At 42.8% G+C, this 24,230-nt stretch overlaps 2 protein-coding genes across 10 annotated transcripts in view; one reads left to right on the forward strand and one right to left on the reverse strand.

The window, feature by feature from the left end:
• mtmr3 (myotubularin related protein 3) overlaps positions 1-5,872 on the forward strand; it is a 24,852-nt gene extending 18,980 nt beyond the window's left edge. For 2 of the 3 annotated variants that reach the window (XM_031848885.1, XM_031848886.1), the window contains one exon: positions 1,630-5,872. In XM_031848885.1, the coding sequence (XP_031704745.1) occupies positions 1,630-1,801 (172 nt within the window). In that variant the 3' untranslated portion in view covers positions 1,802-5,872. The remainder of the gene's footprint in view (positions 1-1,629) is intronic. The other variant, XM_031848887.1, reaches the window with a different exon arrangement.
• Positions 5,873-6,418: 546 nt separating this feature from the next.
• The window catches only part of citb (citron rho-interacting serine/threonine kinase b), a 37,336-nt gene continuing 19,524 nt past the window's right edge, over positions 6,419-24,230 (reverse strand). For 5 of the 7 annotated variants that reach the window (XM_031848883.1, XM_031848881.1, XM_031848882.1 and 2 more), the window contains 25 exons: positions 22,783-22,980; positions 20,297-20,490; positions 20,049-20,184; positions 19,864-19,968; positions 19,471-19,611; positions 19,116-19,235; positions 18,394-18,625; positions 18,101-18,259; positions 17,890-17,913; positions 16,895-17,065; positions 16,034-16,214; positions 15,604-15,692; positions 15,400-15,504; positions 14,905-15,074; positions 12,946-13,026; positions 12,481-12,616; positions 11,983-12,122; positions 11,771-11,863; positions 10,725-10,833; positions 10,196-10,324; positions 9,909-9,989; positions 9,738-9,816; positions 9,472-9,645; positions 8,880-9,168; positions 6,419-7,530 (listed from right to left, as the gene is read on the reverse strand). In XM_031848883.1, coding sequence (XP_031704743.1) covers positions 7,507-7,530; positions 8,880-9,168; positions 9,472-9,645; positions 9,738-9,816; positions 9,909-9,989; positions 10,196-10,324; positions 10,725-10,833; positions 11,771-11,863; positions 11,983-12,122; positions 12,481-12,616; positions 12,946-13,026; positions 14,905-15,074; positions 15,400-15,504; positions 15,604-15,692; positions 16,034-16,214; positions 16,895-17,065; positions 17,890-17,913; positions 18,101-18,259; positions 18,394-18,625; positions 19,116-19,235; positions 19,471-19,611; positions 19,864-19,968; positions 20,049-20,184; positions 20,297-20,490; positions 22,783-22,980 — 3,360 coding nt within the window. In that variant the 3' untranslated portion in view covers positions 6,419-7,506. The remainder of the gene's footprint in view (positions 7,531-8,879; positions 9,169-9,471; positions 9,646-9,737; positions 9,817-9,908; positions 9,990-10,195; positions 10,325-10,724; positions 10,834-11,770; positions 11,864-11,982; positions 12,123-12,480; positions 12,617-12,945; positions 13,027-14,904; positions 15,075-15,399; positions 15,505-15,603; positions 15,693-16,033; positions 16,215-16,894; positions 17,066-17,889; positions 17,914-18,100; positions 18,260-18,393; positions 18,626-19,115; positions 19,236-19,470; positions 19,612-19,863; positions 19,969-20,048; positions 20,185-20,296; positions 20,491-22,782; positions 22,981-24,230) is intronic. The other 2 variants (XM_031848880.1, XM_031848884.1) reach the window with 1 other exon arrangement.

Consider the following 24,230-nt stretch of genomic DNA (forward strand, 5'->3'; position numbering starts at 1 on the left):
CCCCCCCCCCCCCCCCCCCCCCCCCCCCCCCCCCCCCCCTCCCCCCATCCCTGCTGCTCCTCCCCCTCCTCACCTGTTGCATCTGGTTTCCCTCTCATTCTGTCGTAGTTGTCAAAAAATCTTCAGGGAAATCTCTCTTCTTGTCTGAGATGTATTGACTTGTGCGTCCTGCTGAACCAATGTGTTTACATTCAGCGATTTTTAAATTGGCTGTGTGTGAGCAAGGTGCTGTCAGTGGGAGGGAGGGCTGTGATTGGTCGAGGGGCTGATTGTTATTCCACCTGAAAAAAAACATTCCAATCTAAAAAATCAAAAAACTGTGGACTTCCTCAACCTCAACACTCCTCCTGCCATAGCACCACATCCGCATCCTGCCCCCCCACCTACCCCCCACCCCCACCACCACAACATGGCAGCATGCTGCCCCGAAACCAGCCGTCTGCATCTCACCGCTCAGCAGCTCTGCATGGTACTGGAGACCACTCGGTCCACTCGGTGGTGTAAAAGACCGGAGACTCCGAGTGAATTCGATCTTTTTCTTTAATTATAACTTTTTGCTCGGGGTGAGTTCAGGCAGATAGAAGGGGCGGCTGTGTGTGTCAGTGTGTGAGCATGGCCTTACATCCTAATCTGAGCATGGCTATCTGAAGCCTCCAGTGTGACCTGCCTTCCTGTCTAGTGATCTTAACGTGTTTTTTAATGGGCTGAATTATCAAGCTAGCACCACTGAGTTTCGGAGCGCCTCTGCTAACCCGGCACGTAGTGCGGCATCACCGCAGAGTGGAGCTGAAAACAGGATGAGGATCATTTCTTCCTTCCACCTGTTTTATCATGCATCCAAAGTGATCGGACTGTGATCAGACCCAGCAGCAACAACAAAAAGATTGTGTTTCGTTTGTTTACGGGAGACCCATTTGTTCGTTAAATGTGGCTTAAATAATCCCGTTAATTCTCATTCAGCTAACTTGGTCCTTGGATCCGTGTTGAATAGTGATGCGCTCTTATTTTGAAATATAGACAGCATGATCAGAGCGGAATGCGGATCACATGATCGTTCTCATGATAGGCTGCTGAAATGGCACCGCAGCTGCTCAGTAGTTAAAGGATTAGTCTGTCAAATCCCATGAAAAGACCACAACCAGCACTGGACTGATCCCACCAGTATATCAGCAGTATGTCTTATTCCATTGGCCAAAACTATTGAAAACACATCAATGTGTTGCACTGGGTAACATTTGACACTCTACTCTCACATACTGTCCACCATCCTGCTGATGTAAATACTTACAAGTGCTCCAAATAAATCTATCTATCTATCTATCGAAAATAGTCCTTACCACATTCACTTTTTTTACTCGTGTTAAACATTTGTTAAAAACAACGGTGCCCATCCTCATCCTAACTATCAATGAGCCTGCCTCAGGTTTGAGCTCCAGATAAACCTTAAAACAGCGTTGAATTCATAATAAATCTAGACTTGTATCACATGTTTGACAATCAAATCAAGCTAACTCTGTTTTCCATGCATGAAGAACGGGGCCGAGTGCAAAGATAGCGGCTCGTATGCAGAGGAGACTCGAGGTAACTGTAGGTGTGGAGAGGCAGTGACTTGTCTGTGCTTCCCTGCAGGAACTGCGGTAACGTGTTCTGTGCCAGCTGTTGCGACCAGAAGATCCCAGTGCCAAGCCAGCAGCTGTTCGAGCCCAGCCGCGTCTGCAAGACCTGCTACGGCAGCCTCAAGCTGTGCCCGGCTCCCCTGGACCTGGACCTGGAGAAACCCATCACAGCCAGCTCCAACTGAGCTTCAGAGCAGCGGGACAGGATGAGCAGCCGGCCGCCGGCACCGGCGCACCGCTGAAGAAGAAGCGCACAGGAGCTACACAGAATGTCCCATGTACTTTGTGTGTGTGCGCGTGTGCGTGTGCGTGTGCGTGTGCGTGTGTGTGTGTGTGTGTGTGTGTGCGCGTGCGCCGCAGAGATGGAATTTAATGTGTATATACAGATGATGCGGCGGAGGAGCTGAATGACGTGTTGGTGAGATGCTGAGCGCTCTGAAAAGTGGGTGTGCACAGGAGGAGGTGTGTGAGTGTGTGTGTGTGTGTGTGTGTGTGTGTGTGTGTGTGAGTGTAATGCACACATTTGCCACACAGATGGTTTGTGGCAGTGACGGGACGCCACTCTGAGGAGTGAGAATGGACATGCTGGTGCCTTGGACCAGGCAGGCAGAGGAGGTGGTCTCACTGTGTTTGCTGAAGTCTCTCGGAGGACTTTGGTCTGTTGAATCATTTAGCAGCTCGTCGGACTCTTACGCACCATCATCTCAAAGCTTGGACTCTTTACTTTGGAGGACGTAGGATCAGTAGCCACATGGAACATCTCCAGAGACGGTCCCTCAGCTTTAGAAATGTCTGGATAGCTGATATTTCACAGATGTTGTTTAGGCAACGCTTTAAGGGTCAGTTCACCCAAATTGCAACACTATGTTACCTCACTTAGCTCTCGTGGTATCCAACCGTGACGCACATCTCATTTCAGTTCGTTTTGGGATCTCATTTCTGAGATTTCTGCTGCCACACGGAGACAGTGGAGCTGCTCCTGTTGTTTTCAATTGTTAATAAGTCATCAGATCATTTTACCAGTTAATCAATTCATATTTTCTTTCTGTAATATATCAGAATATAGTGAAATATGACCATTATATTGTCTAAGAGGCCACACTGCTTGTTTTGTCCGACTAACGGTCCAAAACTAAAAGATATTCAATTATATAACAAATATATAAAGTTTCATTTCTTTACATTTGAGAACCTGAAACCAGAGGGTGTTTTCTGCAGTTTGACTATTCGATTATAAAATAACTAATTGTTGTTTGTGGCTCACAGTGCTGAAGAATTTCGGAAGCAGTACGCCACCGATTTAGTATTGAACCTCCGATATATCTTGACTTTTAGTCCCCTAGTGTGGTTCAGGGTCCAACAATGCAACTCAGTCGTGTCTTTAAACTGGATCCTTCCTACCTACCCTGATGACGTCACTATGACGTCATCAGGGTTATATTATTTTATATTTTTTAGACTTGATCAATACCCTCCTGAGCCACAGAAGACATTATACAACTTGTCAGCTGTATGCCTCATGATAAGTAAACTGATTTTATGTGAAGAATTGATGAAGTGCTCCTTTACAAAATTCATTGGACTCATTACTGGATCATCCACAATCTAGTAATTTTGGTGAACTGACCCTTTAAAATGCTCTGGGCTGAATCTCAACTTGCATATTTGGAAAGAAATAGAAGAAAGAAAATATATATTGGCGTGTTTGTGTTACTGTGTTGAGATTCAGCCCAGAGGACGTTAGAATCCTCAAAGTTAAGCTTTTTGAGGATTTTTTTATTCTCTCAAAGTACTTTACTTCTTTTGAGTACTTATCTCGTTCACAGCGAGGAGAGTTTATTATCTTTGAACAGAATCACCCACGTGAGTCTTAAAACAGGACTAGTTAGTTAAAAACATGTGACCCTTTAACAGCTGACGGCCGCTCGGCTCTTCCTGCTGACAGACTGTTACTAAGCTGATGTGTTGCGGCGTCGTCACTGTGTGTCAGACGCAGACTGACCGGCGGAGCAATCTCTCCTGTTGGCCATACCATCACGCCCTTCACTCACAACAGCCCTGGTTTTTAGTGTTTTTACCCAGCAGGCACTGGGAGCTGAGCGTCACTTTTCAGTCTCTCAGTGGAAATCACTAGTACAGCTGTGAATTTGACACATTTAACTTCCATGTTCAAATTTCCGAAGGAAACGCATTCTCATTTTTATTTAATGTAATTGTTTTCTCGAGGCTGCCGTAGACTGTGACCTCACTTGTGATCTCCGCTGCGATTGGCTGAGAAATCGAGGAGAGCAGCGGCAACAGAAAGGGCTCTTGTTTTTAAAAGTCTGTAACTCCCTCATGAAATATGTTAGAGAAGCTTCACCGAGACACCCGCTCTGCCTAACACCCATTCAATGACCTCCTTACACACACACACACACACACACACACACACACACACACACACACACTCTGTTTTGTAAAATAAATGAATAAAATAATATATTCAGATACCTATATAGCGTTTAAGAAAAATGTATAGAATCCTTGATTAGTGGCTCACTTAATTAGTCACCAAAAAGTTTTTTTTATTTTTATTTCTTTGTTTTCTTGTTATTAATTGCAGAAAAAAAAGTATATTTTGCGACCTGTTGAAGATAACGTGTTTTTTTTTTAATAGCGACGCAGGGTGTCCTGTTTTGATGCTGCAGTGGTTTTCCCTCTGAAATGCGATCGTTATTTTTGATTTAATTTATTCAAGGTTTGTTGCTGTTTGAAATCCAGACAATTCAAATGCCACAGGATAATCAGTGTGTGTTGAGAGGAGGAGTGAGAGATGGTTCTGATCCGAGGCTACAGCGACACTCGACGTCATTTCTGTTTTGTATCAGCCAATGGCAGGAGGACTCGTGGCTCTAACCATTTCCATATTAGGAGGAGAAGGGGTTAAGTCAGAGCGTCACGTGACCTCCGACGATCACGTTTGAGACTGAGAATGAAACGAGTGCGTCGGTAGCCAATGAGAAGTCGATGCACTGAGAGAACGGTAGTCCAAAACAAACAGCCTAAACCCAAAATAAAAGCCCCCCCTCAACTCACCCACACACACATTGCTCCATACAAAGTCATCTACAAACACTACCTCTACTTTGTGCACACACAGATTCCCACTGAGCTTCTAGTTGCCGAGTGACTTTCCACATCTACATCATTGGGAACGGCCTTTGTTGTTATCATTGAATTATTATTTGTCCCCCTTAGTCAGCTGGAGAATTAAAGGTACAGCACACAGTCAGACGTTCATTTTAATCGTCATCTTGTTGTTGAGAATGACAATCTTTTCATCTTTCTTCCTCCTCATCAGCTTGTCGGGTCAGCAGAGAACGGCCCACTTGTGCTTCGGGATGATAAAGTTTTGATTATCGGAGGAAATGCATAACTGTGATTCATGACAGCATGTTACTATTCAATCGTACTCGAGCTTATATCACCGATCATATCTCCTGTTGGATTTAAATCAGCAGATGATTGAAGTGTGCAGTGGAGCTGATGTTGAAAGGTGGTTTTTCTCACTGTCCTGTGGAAGTGGTGTTTAAATCAAAAGCTGGACTCCCAGTCTCTTAAACAGAACGGAAAATAGGAATTTGTTTGGCCCCTTATTTTTGTAAATGTAATATTTACTTGTGATGAGCAACAAGAGTGGCATTAACTGTTCAAACACTCATACTACTGCATTAAACGTGCAGGAAATTCAAATTTTGGTTCGACGCAGACCAGCCTCTCTAATCTGATCTGTGTTTTGATATCTGAAGAAATTTAGATTAACTGATCTTCAACCAGAATATAGACTTAACATCCAACGATTATAATGTTGATGTGAAGCTGGCTTGTTATTCTAGATCAGTGCTCCTATTAACGGATGATTTATTCCAAGTGTCTATGTTGTAAATGTTGACGGATAACGTTTGCCATCACTTCATGATCTCTTAAATATAGACTGAAACGGTACCAAAAGACTAAATTTGGCTATAATGAGATGCGTAATGTCCCTTGAAGTCCAAAGCTTTTTCCCTTCCCCTGTAAACACATCGGCAGGCGGCAGCATGACTCCTTACTCTGTATCGTCACCACCATCACAGGCATGTGGGGCACCAAGCTTGTCTTGTTCAACAACCCATGAATGTGAATTCTCTAAAAAAGATAGAAAAAAGGCTATTTTTTGCACGTCATTAAGACAACACTGCCTCAGAGTGCATCAAAATAAAGGTGAAACTGAACGTGTGCTGTGCTTTTCAGTATTGTGACGAGCATCATGGTTGGTGGTTGTATGTGCGTGGGAGGGTCAGGGTCACGTGGTGAACAGGTCATCGGATAACGTCACCAGTATGATCCCTTGCTGTGCTTTCTTTTCCTCTCTTGGTCTGCATGCGTTTTATTTCTCTTCTCACGCTGACGTGCGCCATCCGGTAATCACGCGAGTGTGTACGTGTGAATGCATCGAGCATTGGTGTGTGTGTGTCTCTCTTTTGGTGGAGACTGGTGCCAAGCAGTTTTATTACCCCCCCCCCCCCTCCTGTTTGATAAGCACTTTGAACCTTCTCATGTCTGTCAGAGGAGTGTGTAGCTGTACATAGCGATTTCCTGTAACAACAAGTGCTCCTTGTTCAGTCTGAATATTTTTGTTTTGTCAGATTTGCTTTAAAGAGCATTACATTGTTGTAGAATTAAAGGAAAAATAAACTAGATAAACCGACTGTGTGGTCTGCTAGCAGCACCTGATATCTGCTCTCACTGATTAACGCTGAACACACACAAAGAAGGAAGACACTTCAATCATGTTTAATGCATGTAGTAGTATACATCTCTAAAAATCAAGAAAATCTTAAGTTACTGTCTAACATCAACGTCTACTTATTGAATGCAAATTCAAGTGAATACGTAACGGAAAAAGAACAACTGAGAGAATCCAGATCGAAAAGCGACGAGTGCTGCTTTAAGTTAGTCATGCTCACTGTTGTGACGGACGGATGTGGTCCTACCGGCTCTAAAGGAACGATACTAGAAAGTGACGACCCCTGACGATTACTAGACTTCAAATCACTGCACAGAAACGGGACATCTGTACCATAATCAGCAGCAGCGGACTCGGAGCAAGCGGAGGCAGCGACGGCCGGCAGGACGTCCGGCATCGGAGGCAGAGCTGCACGTTTCTTGATCTTAGGTTTGCTCAAAACAACACGAGGAACACTTGGAGCAGAACATTGCTGAATAATTGTTTCACAAAGTATGGCCGGACGACGACTGTCAAAGCAATTAGATATTATTAAAAAGGCTGATCCAAAGAAAGAAGATGTAACAAGAACAAGCGTTTAACTCCTGTTCAAATCCAATCTCATGTGCAAAGTCTTGCCTCCTCAGACCTCTTTATCATCATGAACTTCAGATTCTAATGAAATATTGATATATTTCGTAACCAACGACATTAATCTCCCTGCGACGTGTTTAGAAACTCATTTTTAAAAAAAATAGACATGGCTTCACCAGCCGACTATTCCCCTTTCTCTATAAAAACTCAGACAGCAATATTTACAACTTTGAGTACATATCATAAAGTAGATTATCTCGGATCTGTAGATCAGCGTAGGTTCCCTGCCACCAAATCTGCTGTGGGATTTCTCCCATGAAAGCACACATCAGAAAAAGAGGATTGTCGCAGGAGACGTCTCCCAGTGCAGGTTTATGGGCTATTGGACGAGGAACTGAGACTGCACTATGTACAGGCAATGGGGCCGACATTCAGCCTGAGTGACGTGTGTTTGTGTTCATGTATGTGTGCTTGCACTCAGGGGTGGATCAAGAGTTTCCCATAGTTTCTCTTCAATCTCCAGTCAGGAGCAGCGTGGAACTGGATTCACACCGATGACTGATCCCACACCTGCAAGACAAAAGGTTCAACTTTCAGTTCTGACACTTTCAAATTATGACATCGATGTACTGTGTGAATATCTACAAATGTCTCGAGGTCTAACTGAAATACAAATACAGTCGAGTTCGCATATTCATATTACATCCTCTTGTTCTATTCAATTCATAGTTATAGGTTTTTGTAATTTAATTATATAGTTTCACATCAGAGCAGAGTGTTTTTACCTAAATAAAGATTCCCCCCATTTGGGATTAGTTTTAAAAAACATTCACAGGTAAACAAATTGTGATAAGACTAACGGGAGTAATTAGTGCATTTGTTGGGGACTATTGTCACAGTATAATATATACAAATATTATTTATTTATTAAAAAAGTCATATGAGATGTCAAGAAAAACGTGAAATAGTATTTGGAAAAAAGTCAGGAAAAGTCATAATATAGTTGGCATATCTAAGTTTTTAAAAAACGTCATAGTATAGAATGTTGAAAAAAAACATGGCATAGCATTTAAAAAGTAATATAAAGTCATTGTTTAGCATGCAAAAAGTCAGAAAAGGTCATAGTATAGTTTGTCAAAAATTGTCATTAACAATTCATGAATTCATCATAGTAAAGCATATCTAAAAAATGTCAAAAAGTCATGGTATAGTATGTTGATTGAAGTAAATAAATGTTTACTGTGTCGAAGAAAGTCATGAATCAGTCAGTGTAGAAAACAAATTCATAGAGCCATGTCAATATAACAGTTTTAAAAAAGTAATCGAAAAAAACATGGAATAGTATTTCAAAAAAAGTCATGGTACATAAAGTATATCGACATAATTCATGAATTCATCATAGTATAGCACATCTAAAAAGCATAGTATGGAGAAAGAAATCGTTAAAAGTCAGTACAGAATGGTTAAATAAGTCAGTATAGTATGTTGAATAAAGTCATGAAAAAAGTCATAAATCCGTCAAAAAAAAAGAAATGTTGAGGAAAAAGTCACAGCATAGTATATCAACGAAATTCATAAAAAAGACATATACTATGTTGAAAAAAGTCATAAAAAATAGTCATCGTATAGAATGAAAAAAAAAAAGTCATAAATCAGTTATATTATAGCATGGGAAAAAAACATGAAAAAGTCATAGTATACTATCTCATATAAAAGTCAGTCAAAGTTTACCATAACAACACATATAAGTGCATGCACATGTGTAGTAATGGAACCTTTGTGTGTTGCAGGACATTGGTATTTGCTGCAGTTGATAGTTGAGAGAGACATGAAGCAAGGGATGAAAGAGGGACATGACCACACCAAGGATATTCAGTTGTACGCTCTACAGCGTAGCCACCAGGACACCCCTACATTACCTTGTTAACAGGGGCGAGCTGTGTTCGGACAGATCCAGCATGAAGTCGGCTGCTGTCTCCGAACCTCCCAGGTGACCTCTCCCTGCGACTGTCGAGCACTCTGCCCGGCGACTTTTCCCTGTCCAGCGGTCGGGCGGGAGACTTGTCCCGTCTGAACTCGGTGCGGCCCTCCCGGTACCGATGTGGAGTGCTGGGCTCCCGATGCAGGCCGTCATGGCTACCAGGGCCCGAGGTCAAACGCTTGGTGATGTGCTCAGTGTAGGTGGGTGGGCCTCGCTTACTGGGACTGCTGTAGAAACAAAGCAAAGAGCAGCATCTCGCAAGAGTGTTTGACAATGTTATTGGGGAAAACCAGCTGTCGGTAAGAAACAAGAAGATTTGATATGTACACAGCAGATGGCACTGTTGGCCTATCCAATAAAAACAATAGTGTTTTCTACCTGTGAATTTGAACTGCAAAGTGTTTTGAGGTAACATGTTTTTGTTAGTGTTTTGTAGGTGTTTAAGTGTTTTTAATCCACCCACACACATACATATTGTCTCTCTCTTTGGTTGTGTTTATTTGTTGCTCAAACTAAGGAAGGGAGCTGACCCTCTGCTGGAGCCGGTCCTCTGCAGCTCTCCAGTTTCTCTGATCAGACTTCCCTTACAGCAGATGACCCGCAGTTTGTTCTGGTAGGAGGAGGCCAGGTAAATGGCCCCAGAGGAGATGGCTGGGCCAAGGTAGCGTGGGTTGGGGATGTCCAGGTGAGCCAACACTGTAGGACTGGAAGTATAGACAGTGATGTGAGAAATACAGCTCACACCCAAAATCTTAACTTTGTCAAATTTAGGCCGAGGAAGCCAAGTCCGTCTCACCCAAGAGAAGCATGTCCCTGAACCTCAATGACGTCCAATGAGTTGAAGTAGGTGAGAAACAGGTAGGGCTCTCTGTAGGCTGCACCAGGGGAAAACAAATATAACAATGTGATGCCATATTGCTGATTGCTGATTGATCAAAAAGCAGTAGAAGTTAACAAATGTATTTACCAAAGGACAGAGGCAGTCGACTCCACTTAATGTCCTCAGTGCGGCTTCTTCGTCCGTACGTGTCCACAAACACTCCAAACTCTGTCACATACATAAAGCTTACGATACACTCCTCTGTGCTGATGTGTCAAAACTCAAGACAGTACAGTGTCACTGACAGTGGCCATTAAAAGAAATCCGAAAGATAAGGGTCACCCTCCTTTGCAAAGTAAGATTTTATGACTTGCATTTTTAGTATAGGTAAGAAACTATTAATGTGTGTGGAGTAGTTGTGCATTCAAACACACCGTGAAAACACAGCAGGTATTCCTCCTTCTGCATGCTGCTGGCCACCTGCATAATGGCGATGGGGAAACTGTGGGACGAGGCTGCAAACACTGCTGAGGCGAGAGACACGTCGTTCTTGTCCAGGAACTCTGCGGTGGATCAAAACACTATGTTGAAATGATACGGCTTATTGACATATTAAGTCAAATGATTCTTAAAGTGTATCCTGTGATTGTCTGGTACCTAATTATATTATATTATTGTATTATGTTTTTCAAGCAGGTAAATCATAAAAAGAGCAAACTTTTGCACACCAGTAGGTCAACAGGTAAGTAGGAGAAACTTGCATTCAGAGATATTTAGTGACAACCAAAATATCTCTGAATGCAAGTGAAGCAAACAGTTTGAAGGTGTTTTATATAAGCAGGTAAATCATAAAATAAAGCAATAGCTTCCACATAATCTGATCAAGGTCTGTGTCACGTTCCTGCAAGAAATAACAGAAAAGTTTGGGATTTTTTGGTGATATTCTACTTGTGTCGTCCTCACCATCGAGCACAAACTGCTTCATCTCAATCTCGTAGAACTTGTTGGTGCCGATGATGATGCTGTAGCTGGTCAGATGGATGCAGCTGCAGGGCTCCAGAGTTTCAATCTCCTGTGAGATGAAGAATGGAGACATGAGTGACCAACAACACTTTGGGCTATTTATAAACCTGTATCATGACACACGGTCTCCACTATTTAGTACTTTTTATTCTCTATTTATTAACATAGGAATAAATGAATGTGATCCTGACACGTTTAACTAAGAAGAACATGCAAATGATCTGCCGCTCTTCTGATTGGGAGCGTATCTATGTTCCAAGGGTCCTATGTTCCCCAGTTTAATATTCTGTTAACACATATTAACACTCCTCCTTATGTTGGGTATGTTGTACAAAACTACCCCGAATGTTTTATTGCTGCATGCCATACTATTAAAAAACGATGTTCTCTGTTGGTGAGATTTTACCCTATTTTTGATGACATTTTCAACAGCAAGGTAAATGTGGCGGTTTTATGTTGTGAGGGACTCATTTTCCCAGGGCCCAATATTCAACTCTATGCTATCTTACTTTGTACGAGGTCCCACAACAGCCATTGTCATATTAAGCCAATACAGACCTTGGAAAAATGTCTTACAGGTTCCAATTATGTGCTGTATGGAGCTGGGGAACATAGGACCCTGGGAACATAGGACCCTGGGAGAGCACATATGCAGAACTGGGGAACATCTTTTTCAGGTTCCAGTTATGTGCTGTATAGCTGGGGAACATAGGACCCTTGGAACATAGGAACATGTGAATATAGGACCCTGGGTGAGACTAAATGTAGAACTGGGGAACACACAGTAGGTAGCTGGGAATGACCCCTTCTGTTTTGGGGTAACATTTCACCTTTTATTCTAATTCTCAAAACTCAGGCAGTTTTTCTTAACCTGATTACACCCTTCTTTTTATTGTGTTGGTTGCTGTTCCAGTATTGTGTTTTCTGCCACTGTATGTTAGGATGTGATGTGTTGTGAACAAAGGGAACAAACGGGTCATACTCACCTTACGAATGCAGTATTTGTTGAGATTGTCGTTGTAGCGCAGAATGGTTATCTTGTTGGGCATAGCAGCACATATACAAGGTCCGTTGTCTATCTGTAAACAGAAGGCAGATCTCAGTTTCTAAAGTCGCATTTTTCCACCAACACAAAAAAGAAAGCGCTTTAAAGTCAGGAAGCTTTATCTCAAGTTTCAAAGAGGAGATGAAGACCTACTCTCCCTGCAGCAAACAGATGGCAGCCCTTCACCGTCTCGAAGATATAGGGAGCCAGTTCAGACTGGCTGGGCAGGTGGGACTGAGCCAGAGACTGCTTCACTCTCTTAATCTCCACCAGACACAACGCCCTCTCGTCCCCTGCAGCGCACACAGACAGCCGTTACACTGTAGCTGATGCTCCAGCAGGACAAGACAATTCCCATATTAGTCACCATGCTGTCCTGTGTGACAAGATGAATCACATCTACAAGTTCCACCGGAATTATTAGACGGCAGTCTTTTATTATTAGACGTTCACTCTCAAAGTTTTTAATGATGAATAATAATTGTAGAGCCCTCAATTATGCCAGTTACTTTAAATGGCAGGGGATATTGGCTTTTTGATTCATGAACAACACTCACTCCCTGAATTGAATGAATTAAAAGTCTAGACTCAGATCCTGCTGCTCAGTAGACAGTTATCATCTATTGAGAATAGCAAAGCTGGACATCTCACCAACAATCATCAGCAGTTTCTCCTGCTCTTTGATGATGTGGATCTGAAAGACTGATCCCAGGCCAGGGATGTGAGTTAGAGAGTTCTTGATAACATTCAGGGCATACAGACCCTCTTCAGAGCCCACCATAACTATCTGCAGCACAGCAAGAAAACATCATTAACACAAGCATCATTATTTCGGTGAACATGGTGCAATTTCAAACAGGAGCAACATGTGGCAAACCTTGGCAGTGAGCCTCGAGCATCTGCTCTGTGCTCCATGCCCCTTCATAAATTAAGATCATTCCACGTTTGAAAATAACTGCTACTGTGGATCAAATGTGTTTTCTAAATGATCAACATGACAAAATGTCTAAAAACAGCAGATTTGTTATTGAGGAAATACACAAAAAATATGTTTACTGTATGTGCACACTAAACTCCAATACACGTGTTTCAATAAAATGTCATCTATGCCAGTACCTGATCTGTGAGGGGGAGGGTGCAGTTGATGTCCAGCCTATCGTCTCCCTCCAGCTTCAGGAGAGAGTTTCCGAGCAGCTTCTGTAAGAGCAGAGAGGGGTGAGGGGTCAGCAGGGTCACGACCTCAACGCAACCTCGGGGGGACGCAACAGAGGGGGCCGGAGGGTGTGCAGGTTAACAGTGTCAGAGGTGGGACCAAGTCACAAGTCAGTCTCCGGTTTTAAGTCCCAGTGAAGTTATTGCATTGTTAAGCCTTGAACCACCTTTAAATTATTATCAGTTAAGACGTCCATTTACAGTAAAAGTACACTTTTAACATTTCTTTCCGTTAAGTTTTACAAAAGAAAAACTTGCATATACAAGCACATAAAAATAAATAAATAAATGAATAGGTTAAACAATTATCATGTAAAAAGACCTCATCAATATATAGTGTTATCAGTGAATTTCCTGTTTTGAAATTAACCTCATTAGTGAAAATGGGTTGTTTGGGGTCTAACATACTTCTGCTAGAGATGATTAATCCAGCTGGGTTAGAGGCACGATGAGTACAATTTGTGGTTGCTGTTTGTAAACACAACATTCAAAGTTGGCCCCACCTTCCCGGCTCAATGAGGGTCGGGGTGCTCGCCAGCGAGTGAAAGCTAACCCCAGATTCACTCTCGTTTTGGAACAAGCTTTGTCTGCTTGGTGTTTGGCCTTGCCATATTTGCAATTTTTCCGCGCTTTGTTTGCCATTTTCATAGCTTCCTCTCGGATGTGTGCTTACTATCTGGCACCTGGTCGCTACGTTTTTATAGAGGTTGACTCCCAGAAACGTCCCAAACAGCAATATCAAAATGAGGCGACTCACTCTAGACTGGCTAACCTCAATTTATATTGTGTTTATAATAGCAGCATGGGGAATTAATCAAGTCACATGTTAAAAGTTGGCGAAAATGATGAAGAAAATATTAGTTTCAAGTCATTCTGATACATGCCAAAGTCAACTCCAAATACTCCAAACTCAAGTCAAGTTAATTAAAAGTCGAAATTTATATTTCCCAGTTTGTCACAGATGAGTCGGTCCCGTGTCTTGAGTCCCAGTCTCTGAAGAGGGTGCAGAGGGGCAGCAGGGTAAAAACACAGACGAGTACACCAGCAGGTAAAAACCCACTGTCTGATCCCTGGTCCTCTGGGCAAGGACGGCTGAAGGGGATCAACCCAAAGATGATCAAACATCTTGGTGAGAAGTTGTGTACTGTGGTTATAAAACAAAACACCAAAGACTTGTTTCAGCTACATCGAAACTATTACATGAACGCAGAGTTTGCACAGGACAAGACAGTGCAGCAGAGAATAGTGAGAGTGAGGAGTGGTCACAGCAGGTGAGGTGAGAGCAGGGGGGGGGGGGGGAGGGCCAACCAACACAATGACAGACACATGCACTATTGCGTGCCTCGTGAAGGATCTGCAGGTGTGCGTGTCAGTCAGTCGAATGTCTATATCTTTGTAACTTTTTACCTGGACCAGAGGAGACAGAACCATTTGTCTTTTGGACACAGCAGCCTATGTTTGCAGTGAAACCCAATGGAATGGGTAGAATAGAGCAAATCAACAAAACATGCCCATATACCGGACATACAATGGGGCATGATGAAAACGCAACAAACAGTGAGAAAGACAAAGACAGAGGAGGGAAAGAAAAGAGGAGAGAAGAAGGTGACAATTAACGACACATATAAGTGAACTGGGGTTTTTTTTAGTTAAAACTCTAAACCTAAAGCCTATGTCTTTAAATTAATTTTCAATTTATGAATAGCCCCCACACAGATAAACAGTGAGATTACGACCACAGCCGTAGACAAGACAGTTGTCTGTGACTGTGATCATAACGGTTTATGATTAGCATCAGCAGACATCAAGGACACAGAGAACCAACTGCCCCGGTCGCCCCTCGCCTGCTCCAGAGATACTCACTGCGTCGGCCTCGGCCTTCTCCCGTGAGGCTCGCCCCCCGGCCACCACAGACTCCATGACAGCCACCCAGCGCTGTTTATCTGGGAAACTGGGAGCCATGAAGTACATTAACTGTCCAGGCCAGCAGGGGGTGTGACAACGGGACTCCAGCTTCAGGACGTAGGGAACATCTGACACATAGGTAAGGTATGCCTTCAGAATTTACACTCGTACATATTTTCATGGTTTCTAGTCAATTATTAACACTCTGGAATGCTGTAAAAGCCAAACTTGGGAAACAATAACTTCACTGGAATACATTTCTAAAAAACTATAGAATATAACAAAGTTTTGTACAAACAATACAAAAACTTTAAACAAAACTGCTGAGGAGAAGGGGAGGATGAAGGGATGAAGGGGAGGAAATAGGATAAAGAGATATTTTCTTTAGCTTGTAAATCAGTGTTGGGAGGGTGATTCCAACATACAGAGAACAGCACACTTTGCATATTGTACCTGACTTGGCGGTGTTGGGCAGTTCCGATGCCCCCACTGCTCCATGAACAACCACCTCTCCATCAGACAAACACAGGTCAAACTCTTCCAGTGGCTTCACTGAATCTGAATAACACACACAGAAACATCTTTAACTGATCCGCTCTGGTAGATCTATGAAATGCTGCTGTGTGTTGTTGTGTTGCACAGGTAAAAGAAAGAAACCTTCTCTGGGCTCTATCTCGTAGATGGACACTTTAGTCCCATCCAGGACCATGTATGTTCTCTCCCAGCCCTGGCCTCGCTTCCCATTCCTGCAAACACAAGAAGCAACTGCATCAGTACAGAGCATAGATGATCAAATGGATCCAACTGTTTTTGTCGGAAACTAAACAAATGCCTTTGTTTAAACTGGTTTTAGTACCAGATGGGTGGACTTTGCCAGACAGAACATAACTAAGAGTGCCTGAGAGAACTTGATCAGTAGGAAGGGATGACACAGGCTCACAATGAGGGAGCACAAAAGAGAATTACTGTGTATCGCACAAATGACAGATTTACAACATGACGTGTATGTACCGAAATAGTAAAAGTGAATGGCACAGATCAGTGGGAGAAAAGCTTAAACAATGACATTATTGTGCCCATAGCGAACCTGGGCTGTTTCATCCAGCCCTCCAGGTGCATGTGTCCGCTGGCCTCTTTCAGCTGTTGGCCTGGGGAGCTGCCTTTGTCCCGACACAGGCCCTCAGGCAGATGCAGGGAGCAGTCGCTGGACATGCCACACGTGGCTGAGAGGCAGGGGGAGCATTTTGGGTGGCATAACGTGTGACATTCTGAGGAGGGAAACAACAACAGTGTTATAGAGAGCAATCTCCAACATATGAACAGTGAAAATGTAGTATTTACCAGCCACGACAGCGATGCTGGTATTGTTTTCACCTTGTGAGTGTGTGTGTGTGTGTGTCATCATGGCAAAATATTGTCCTGGACCACCTACTGTAGCGGGAACTACCAGAGGCGGTTTTGAGTGCTTTGCTAGATGTTTATGTTTCTGTCTGTGGACAGATTCTGTCAACGCGTTAGCGTCACAACCGAGCAAAATGAAGTCATGAAAACTTCCAGGTGTGTAGTTGAGATCCAAATGAAGGTAGTGTTTATTTGTGAAGATTATCTTGATGAACAAATTGTATAAATATCAGAAACTTGGTGTGATCCTACTGCAAATGGTCTCTAGTTTGAATTTGTCATCAGTTCCTTTATGGATAAAACTGACATCTTGTTTTACATGGGTTTTTTTTCAAAGTCAAAAATGAAAGACTCGAATCCTGGTCTTAGACACAAAAATCCAATGTTATTAAAAGGTTAGACAGAACAATGGGAATGAGTGAGAGGCAACAGCAGCACCCATCCCCATAGTTTCACACATCAAACCGTCCCAGTAGAAAATACATAAAAACTAGAATTAGGCAGGCTAAAGTTTCAAAAAGTTTTTTGCATAAAATCTGCAACTCACCGAGACAGGTAGCAGCCTGGCGCCCAAAGTGCACAGTATCCAGGCACACCGTACACTTGGCAGCTCTCATGTTGAGTCCCACTGTGAAGCGGTGAGGGGTGTTGTGGTGCACCACCCTCTCTCTCTCCCTGTCTCTGTCTCTCTGACTGTCCTTCAAACGACGGCTAAACTCTGAATACAGTCAGGGGAACACAGTGAGGGCAGGCAGCTGTGTGTCAGGTACATCAACATCACTTCAAAACCTCAGTGCACCATGCCATACCTGCTATGAAATCAGTCCAACAAAAGAAGGCTTCCAAAAGAACTTTAAGCTGTTCAGCAAAAAAATGCATAAGCAAGTAAAGTCTGGAGACAAAGGTGGTTGAAAAAGAATATTGGTTTGATCAATCCCTTGTGCTTGTGCCCTCTCACTGTTGCATTTTAAAAGGCATTATCCAGTCAGTACCAAGTTTCCCCACTGTGTGTCCACCCCAACATTTACTTGTAGATAATTATCTAAGATCCATGTTTTGGAATGAAAAATAAAGCAAACAACTCAAACAAGAATTTATTTCTCATTTTATTTCTTTATTTTATCGTCCAGGCTTAACTTGTTGTACGACTTGTTGTAACTTTGAAACTTTTGCCAGAAGAAATATGTTGACTGAATAATACCTTTAGTTTTTTTTTCACAGTGTGGGTGCAAACAGCGTTTTGTGCATTGCAGAGTTTATAACATGGTACATCTCTGTTTGTGTATGACGTGAAGTTCAGGTGGGATTGCAGTGAGTTCAAGAGCAGAGCAGAGTTCTGCAAATCAGATCGGCTAAAACAAAATGCTTCAGATTTCTAAAGCTGTGCACTCTCTCAGCTTCACTTGACCAGCCTGGTGGGATCTCACGTTTTTATAAAAGTGCAGAGCTTTTAAAATCTGGCCTTTCAAGGATGTGGATCAGGCAAAAGGAGAAGAGAGATAAGAGACCAAACTGAGGAAACCATAAGTTTGGACAACTTACTTTCAAAAGTGACCCTCCTTCTCTCTGAAATGTGTGTGGAAGAAAAAGGATAGTAAGAGTTTCATAAATGATCCTTCGCGAGTGACATTATATGTGTGTGTATCTATGCGTGTGCACGTGAGGGCCAGTACATGTCAAGTATGACGCTATAAACCTGCATGTGTGTGCTAGAGAGAAAAGGCTGCTCGGTAAACATCATCCCTTCACTCACCCTCAGGTGTTGCAGTCACCTTCCTGCGTTCTGAGTTGGAGGGTGCCAGGTTGGTCGGACCCTGCTGGTGCTCAGGAGACTTCACCATGGCAGACATAATCATCTGCTGCCGTGCTGAGGCCGGGTTTGCAGCGTTACCATGATCCTTATACTGGAGTCCTGGGGTTGGAATAATTGATTCATTGAGCTTATATCATTTTTTTTTAATCTATGTGTATGATACGTTGTTTTATCATGCTGAATACTGTAAACTTTCTGTTTTTCAAAGAAGATACTGTTAGAAGCCGTCTCACCTTCCTCTCTCAGAGATCGCAGCTCCGCTCTCATTTTCTGCAGGGCCTCCTCCAGGTCAGAGCTACGGGAGCGCTCTTTGTCCAGAGCTATTTTCATGTCGCTGTATTGCAGAGGCACCGGCTGGATGGAGGGCACAGGGGAGACCTGGCCTTGACTCTGACCCTGACCCTGAGCCTGAGCCTGAGCAGCCATGGCAGCCAACAGGTCCTCTCGACGACGTCCAAACAGACCCTGAGACACAGGAACCACAGTTGTGTAAAACCATTACTTTGCTCCTTACTTTCCCATTGGTTCTGACTCTAATTCAGTTTCTATTTGGTGATCATCTACAACTCTTTCTAAATGTGCAAAGAGACTGCTGGAAGTTGTAAATGACAGTTTATGAATAAATTGACTAAAACATGGATGTCCTAGATCTAAGGAATTATCAAACTTGTCATATTAATTAAAAGCCCCAAATTTAGATTTTTTTTGAACACGTAAAAATAATTATCAATCACCTAATCATCACTTTGTCTGTTTGCTATCTCAGATATCCCAACTTGCAATCAGTCTACTTAATTATCTAATCATCCTGACTTTTTGATTTAATAATACTTTCATACTTTACATTTTTTTCTCAACTCAATTCTGTTTTCAAAGGTTTTCAAAAACATCCAGACTTCTGTAGGAAGACAGACAAATTATACTCAATCCAATTAGACACATAATTTCATCTGACCTTCTTCTTCTTGGAGCCCCCATGAGCCTGGGCCTGGAGGAAGTCTATGAGCTTGGTCTGCTGGGTGATGGTCCCCTCCATTTTCACCTTCTCATGGGAGTACACAGCCTGCAGGTGGAGCTAAATGAACATCACTACTGCCATGAATTTCTCCTCAAGTACTTCACTTCACACAGAGAGGGTGACAGGGGAACGGGGGGTGGATTTGTTTATGTGTCTTCAACAGTGAGGGAGAAACAAGACTGCAAATGACAGAAAGTCCAGCAGGTCTACACGTGCATGCACCTCATAGACTCACATGTGTTTTTAGTGAGTATATGTGTACGTGTGTGTATGTGTGTGTGTTTAGCAGCACCTGGATGTTCTCCAGCTGGTATTCCAGGTCAGTCCTTTCAGTCTTCAGCAGGTCAGTCTGGTCCAGAGCGTCCTGCAGCCCCTGGGTCAGACGGAAGATGTGGGTCTTCTGGGCGTCCATCTGCTGCTGCAGTTTCTCTTGCTGTGGACGTCAAACAGCTGCTGCATCACATGCTGGACGAGGCAACTTTGCCTCTTGCGCTTCTTACTACTATATGTTACAGCTATGACCTTACAACCAGAAAATCAAGTTCATTTTTCTGTTTGATTTGCAGTAAGGGTAAAAAAAAAACCCACCAAGACATGCAGTAATTATACCACATTTAAACATTTCAATTTGTACATAATACACAAAAGAAAACAACAGAGGTCGTGGCATAAATACATTATGTACCTCCTCCAGCAGCCTCTGTTTCAGATCCCTCTCACTCTCCAGCTTTTGCTGCAAACCGAGGGCGTTCATCTCCAGCATGGCATGCTTCTTCTCCAGATCATTGAACTGAGAACAGAAAGTTTGCTGTAACTTGCTAAAGAAAAATACGGTAAATTAAAATACTTATTTAATATGGAAATGCTTACAGTGTCGACAAGGCCCTCAGCTTTAAGTTTCTGGTCTTTGAGGGCCTGTTGTAGGGCCAGGATCTCAGCTTTGTGCTCCTTAACTGCCTTCTCCACAGCTTGGCGAGACTCAGAGTTGCGCTGCTCTGAACGAAGCCTGGAGTATACAGCAAACCATTGTTGACAGTGTTTTAATATGCTTTCGTGTACCCAGTTCTCATCATACACCATGCACTCATGAGTGATGTGTTCAAGGAGTTTACTGTAACCTGTTCTGTTTCTCTGTGTCCAGCATTCTCTGGATGTCCCTGGTCCTCCTCTCAGCCTGGTTCTTCTCGTCCTCCAGTGTTGACCTCCAGGCTTCCCACTGTCTCTCCTTCTCCAGCAGCTCGTCATTCAGGGTCTCCAGCTCCAGAACCTGCTCCTCCAGCATGGTGCACGTGGTCTTCAGTGTCTCCAGGTTCTGATATAAAAACAGGATTTAGATGAGAAACACTGTTGATATCCGAACGGTGCCAAGGACACAATTCAACATCTCAAGTTGTTATTATATTTATATATATATATATATATATATATATATATATTTTTTTTTTTTTTTTCTTATAAGCAAAAAAAGAGGCCGTTTTATAATGAAGAGATAAAGACAGAAATATAGTTTAACAGCTTCAAAGGTAATGAAGGACTTCTGTTGTCGAAGGATTATCGCATAGCCTCAAACACTATAACTGCTCATTGACTAATTAAGAAATGAATCTTTCCCCCTGCATTGGCCTTGTTATAAAATAAGGATCTTGTGGTGGTGATGTATTTTCCCTCTGCTTGGTTTGGGAAATCCCTTGGTAGCCACTTCCCCTCGGGAGGGTTGGAAGGACACTTCTTTGGGAGGCAGTGACAAAGTGCTATTCAACCCACAGCTTGGGGGTTCTGTCCCCTGACCATCACTTAGTGGTAGAAGTATCCAGATCCTTATAAGTAAAAGTAGCAATACAACAATTTCAAAATACATTTACTACAGAATAACTACCATCAAAATGAATTTGAGTGTTTACAAAGTAATATTACTAATATTGCAGGAAAATGACTCATATTACTATATTTTACATCATTTTATTCATTATGGTACATCATCACAAAGGCAGAGTTTTAGTGTTGTAGCAGGTATACACATTTTAACTATGTTACATTCTGTTGGGTAGTTCCTCTATGACTTGAAATCAATCATATGTTTTGTATGTAAAATCTATTTGTTAGTCAAATTAGCTAAATAACTAGTAACATAGCCGTCAATCAAATGTAGTGGGATAAAAAGTATAACATTTATGTCTGAAATGTAGTGGAGTAATTAAGGAAGCACATGTAAAGGAAGTGCTCATGTAAAGTTCAGGTAGTAGTGGGGTTTAGTCTTCTCTCCAGGATTCTCACCTGCTGTAGCAATGAAAGGAAGACCTGGCGAGGCAAGTTCTAGCATGGCGTATAAAAAATGGCATTACACAAACACGAGATGTCCACTCCCTGGTCTTTCTCCCACCAGAACCTGCTGGTCACAGGCCATCATGCAGAAAGGTGAGCGGGGTTAAGAAGCTGTATTTATAGTAACTTCTTCGTTCACATGTCAGACATTCAGTCAGGCATAGCGCCATAACATAGCACCGTGCCTAAAATAAATCACAATCCCAGACACGGGGGCTTATGGGGAGAATTTGATGGCAGCTTAAACAACATAGTTTGGCAACTAACTTACCATGTAAATGACTGTGTACCTACAGTTTTAATTAATATCTCCTCAACTGCAATTAGAAAAACAGCATTGGTACTCCTGTGGAGATATTTACATGACATGTTTGGCCACGGAACGTTTTGTTATTCACAGGGCGTACACAAAGTGCTGTGTCCTACAACGCACTGCTTCAGACAAAGCATTGGGAGACAAATATAGCCTGTGCTGGTGCTGCAGCAAAACCACGGCCCTCTGAAGTCCAACGCTTCCACAGCTGACACGACCTGGGAGTGATGGGGATGACACATCCCTCCCACACACCACCCCATCCATCGTCTATGACTTCCATTGCTGGTTACACAACCAGCAGGACGGAGAGCGCTACTGGACACCCACACACAGATCCTCCCACAGGGGCAGCACACACATCACACAGCCTCCTCGCTGCATCCAGAATACTGCACATAACAATGCTGAATTATTCCCAGGGTTTCTGCTGCCTGATTTACACTTAACACTGTCAGAGCTGAGAGAGATGTCTAGGTCACCTGTCAAAGGTAGTGCGGAGATATCACATAATGTGAGTAAGTGGCAACCTGGTGTCTGACTGGCTGTGAGTGGGAAGTGGGCAAGGGGAAGGAACCTGAACTGAAAGAAGGAGCACAACTGTCTCAGACAACAGACAACTGTGGGTTGTCTCTAATGGCAGCTGATATTTTGTGGCAATTTTCATGCAGAAATAAAAAAAACAACTATTTGACTATAGTGGTTAAAAAAACTGGCTCAAAAGTTTGATTGTTTGTGTTTCATTTTGAGCCATTTTAGGGCACAAACTCCTCTGAAACCGCTCTGAAATACATCAGTATCAGCCAATTCTCTCAACAAATCAATACAACGCACCAATTTTGGTTAATTGAGCATTGCATGTCCACCCGACATTCCTTTCTTGGGACTGTTGAAGAAAACCAACATGAGAGGAGAAGGAACACACACATAAACCAATAACCACAACATGACCACCAGCAGCCCCGGTACCTGTTTCTGGTTGTTCAGGTGCATTTCACGGTCAGCCACCTCCCGGCGCAGCCTATCCACGTCCTGGCTGAGATGCAGCCGGTCCTCTCTCTCGTCGGAGGCCTCATCCAGCTGCTTGGACAGGTAGAAGTTCTGGCGGTTCAGCTCGGCATTCTCCTGAGCCAGTGTGGTCAGCTGCTCCTCCAGATCTGTGATTACCTGCAGGAAGTCAACAGGACTCCTGACCAAGAGACGAACGACGACTAATAAAACAAAATCAGGATTTTCTGAAATAATTTCTGCCCTTTAAGGTTTTTTTGTCTTTGTTTTGTCTCTATAGACAATAACGAATATAATATTTCTGTCTGAAACCGATATGACTGTATTAACATTAATTATACATTAGGTTTTTTACATTTAAAAAAGGCTACATTCATTTGACAGGTCTTGCTTACATTGTGCATATAGGCATAGCATTGAGCATATTATTATTGATCTACACAAAAACGTTACCAAACACCCAACACAGTCTCTACTGCTGCATTATTACATGATGCAGCAATCTAGGTTAGTGATACAATGCAGCAATCATTTTAGCATGATTTCCAGGCTGCTTGTTTGACTGAGGCAGCATTCGGAGCGGGCTAATCATTTCATCAGCATCAGTCTCGTTCCTTAATCAGCCATGACCACTGTCTAGGGAAATGAGGGTCAAAGGCTGGTGAGGCTGCCTGTAAGAGCTCCTTATTCTCAGCTCTCATGGGAACATGTGTACCACGCACAACTTCCAGGTGGCGGAGGGGGGGGAGAGGCAAAGCTTTTAAGTCCATAAATTAGCTGTCTGTTCTGTACTGACTCAGTGCTTCTGCTCCCCCGAGGCAGGAGACTGACAGCAGCAACTAAATACTTAAGGCGGGGCGAGGAAGTCAAAGCTGCAATGGATACAGTGGTGATCCGGGAAGCCTCTATATTTACTTTACTTGTCTGTCATCCCGATCTATAGAGCAACTTGCAGACTTAAAGTAAATCACATCCGGAGCTTTGCATCCTCAGCACAGCTGAATACAAATTGCTCAATGCTCTTTGTGAAGGCCGCGGGTGTAAAGCAAATAAAAGGCCCAGCTTAAGGCTGTTAATCAATCTTGGAATTTCCTTGACTGAAATGAATGTTACATTTACTGTACACTGCTAGTACAAAATACAGAAGAACATCTGCTCTTTCTATGAAACAGACTGAGCAGCAGAGGTGCCGTGGAGAATGAATCCACCTAAAGTTGGTTTTCTCACAATTTATGAATGTAACCACTTTTAGAAAAAGCATTGCTACTGAGATATGGGTGGCTGATATGGATACAACTGCAATATATAGAGATAAAGTCAATTTGCAGTTAATTGTATTGAGAAAATATTAACTAGATGGAAATGTCTTTCGGTTGATCCAGTCCTCTTTGATTTAAACATGGCTCACA

The sequence above is a fragment of the Anarrhichthys ocellatus genome, unplaced genomic scaffold (assembly GCF_004355925.1).
Source record: "Anarrhichthys ocellatus isolate YVR2014 unplaced genomic scaffold, GSC_Weel_1.0 scaffold9, whole genome shotgun sequence".
NCBI lineage: Eukaryota > Metazoa > Chordata > Actinopteri > Perciformes > Anarhichadidae > Anarrhichthys > Anarrhichthys ocellatus.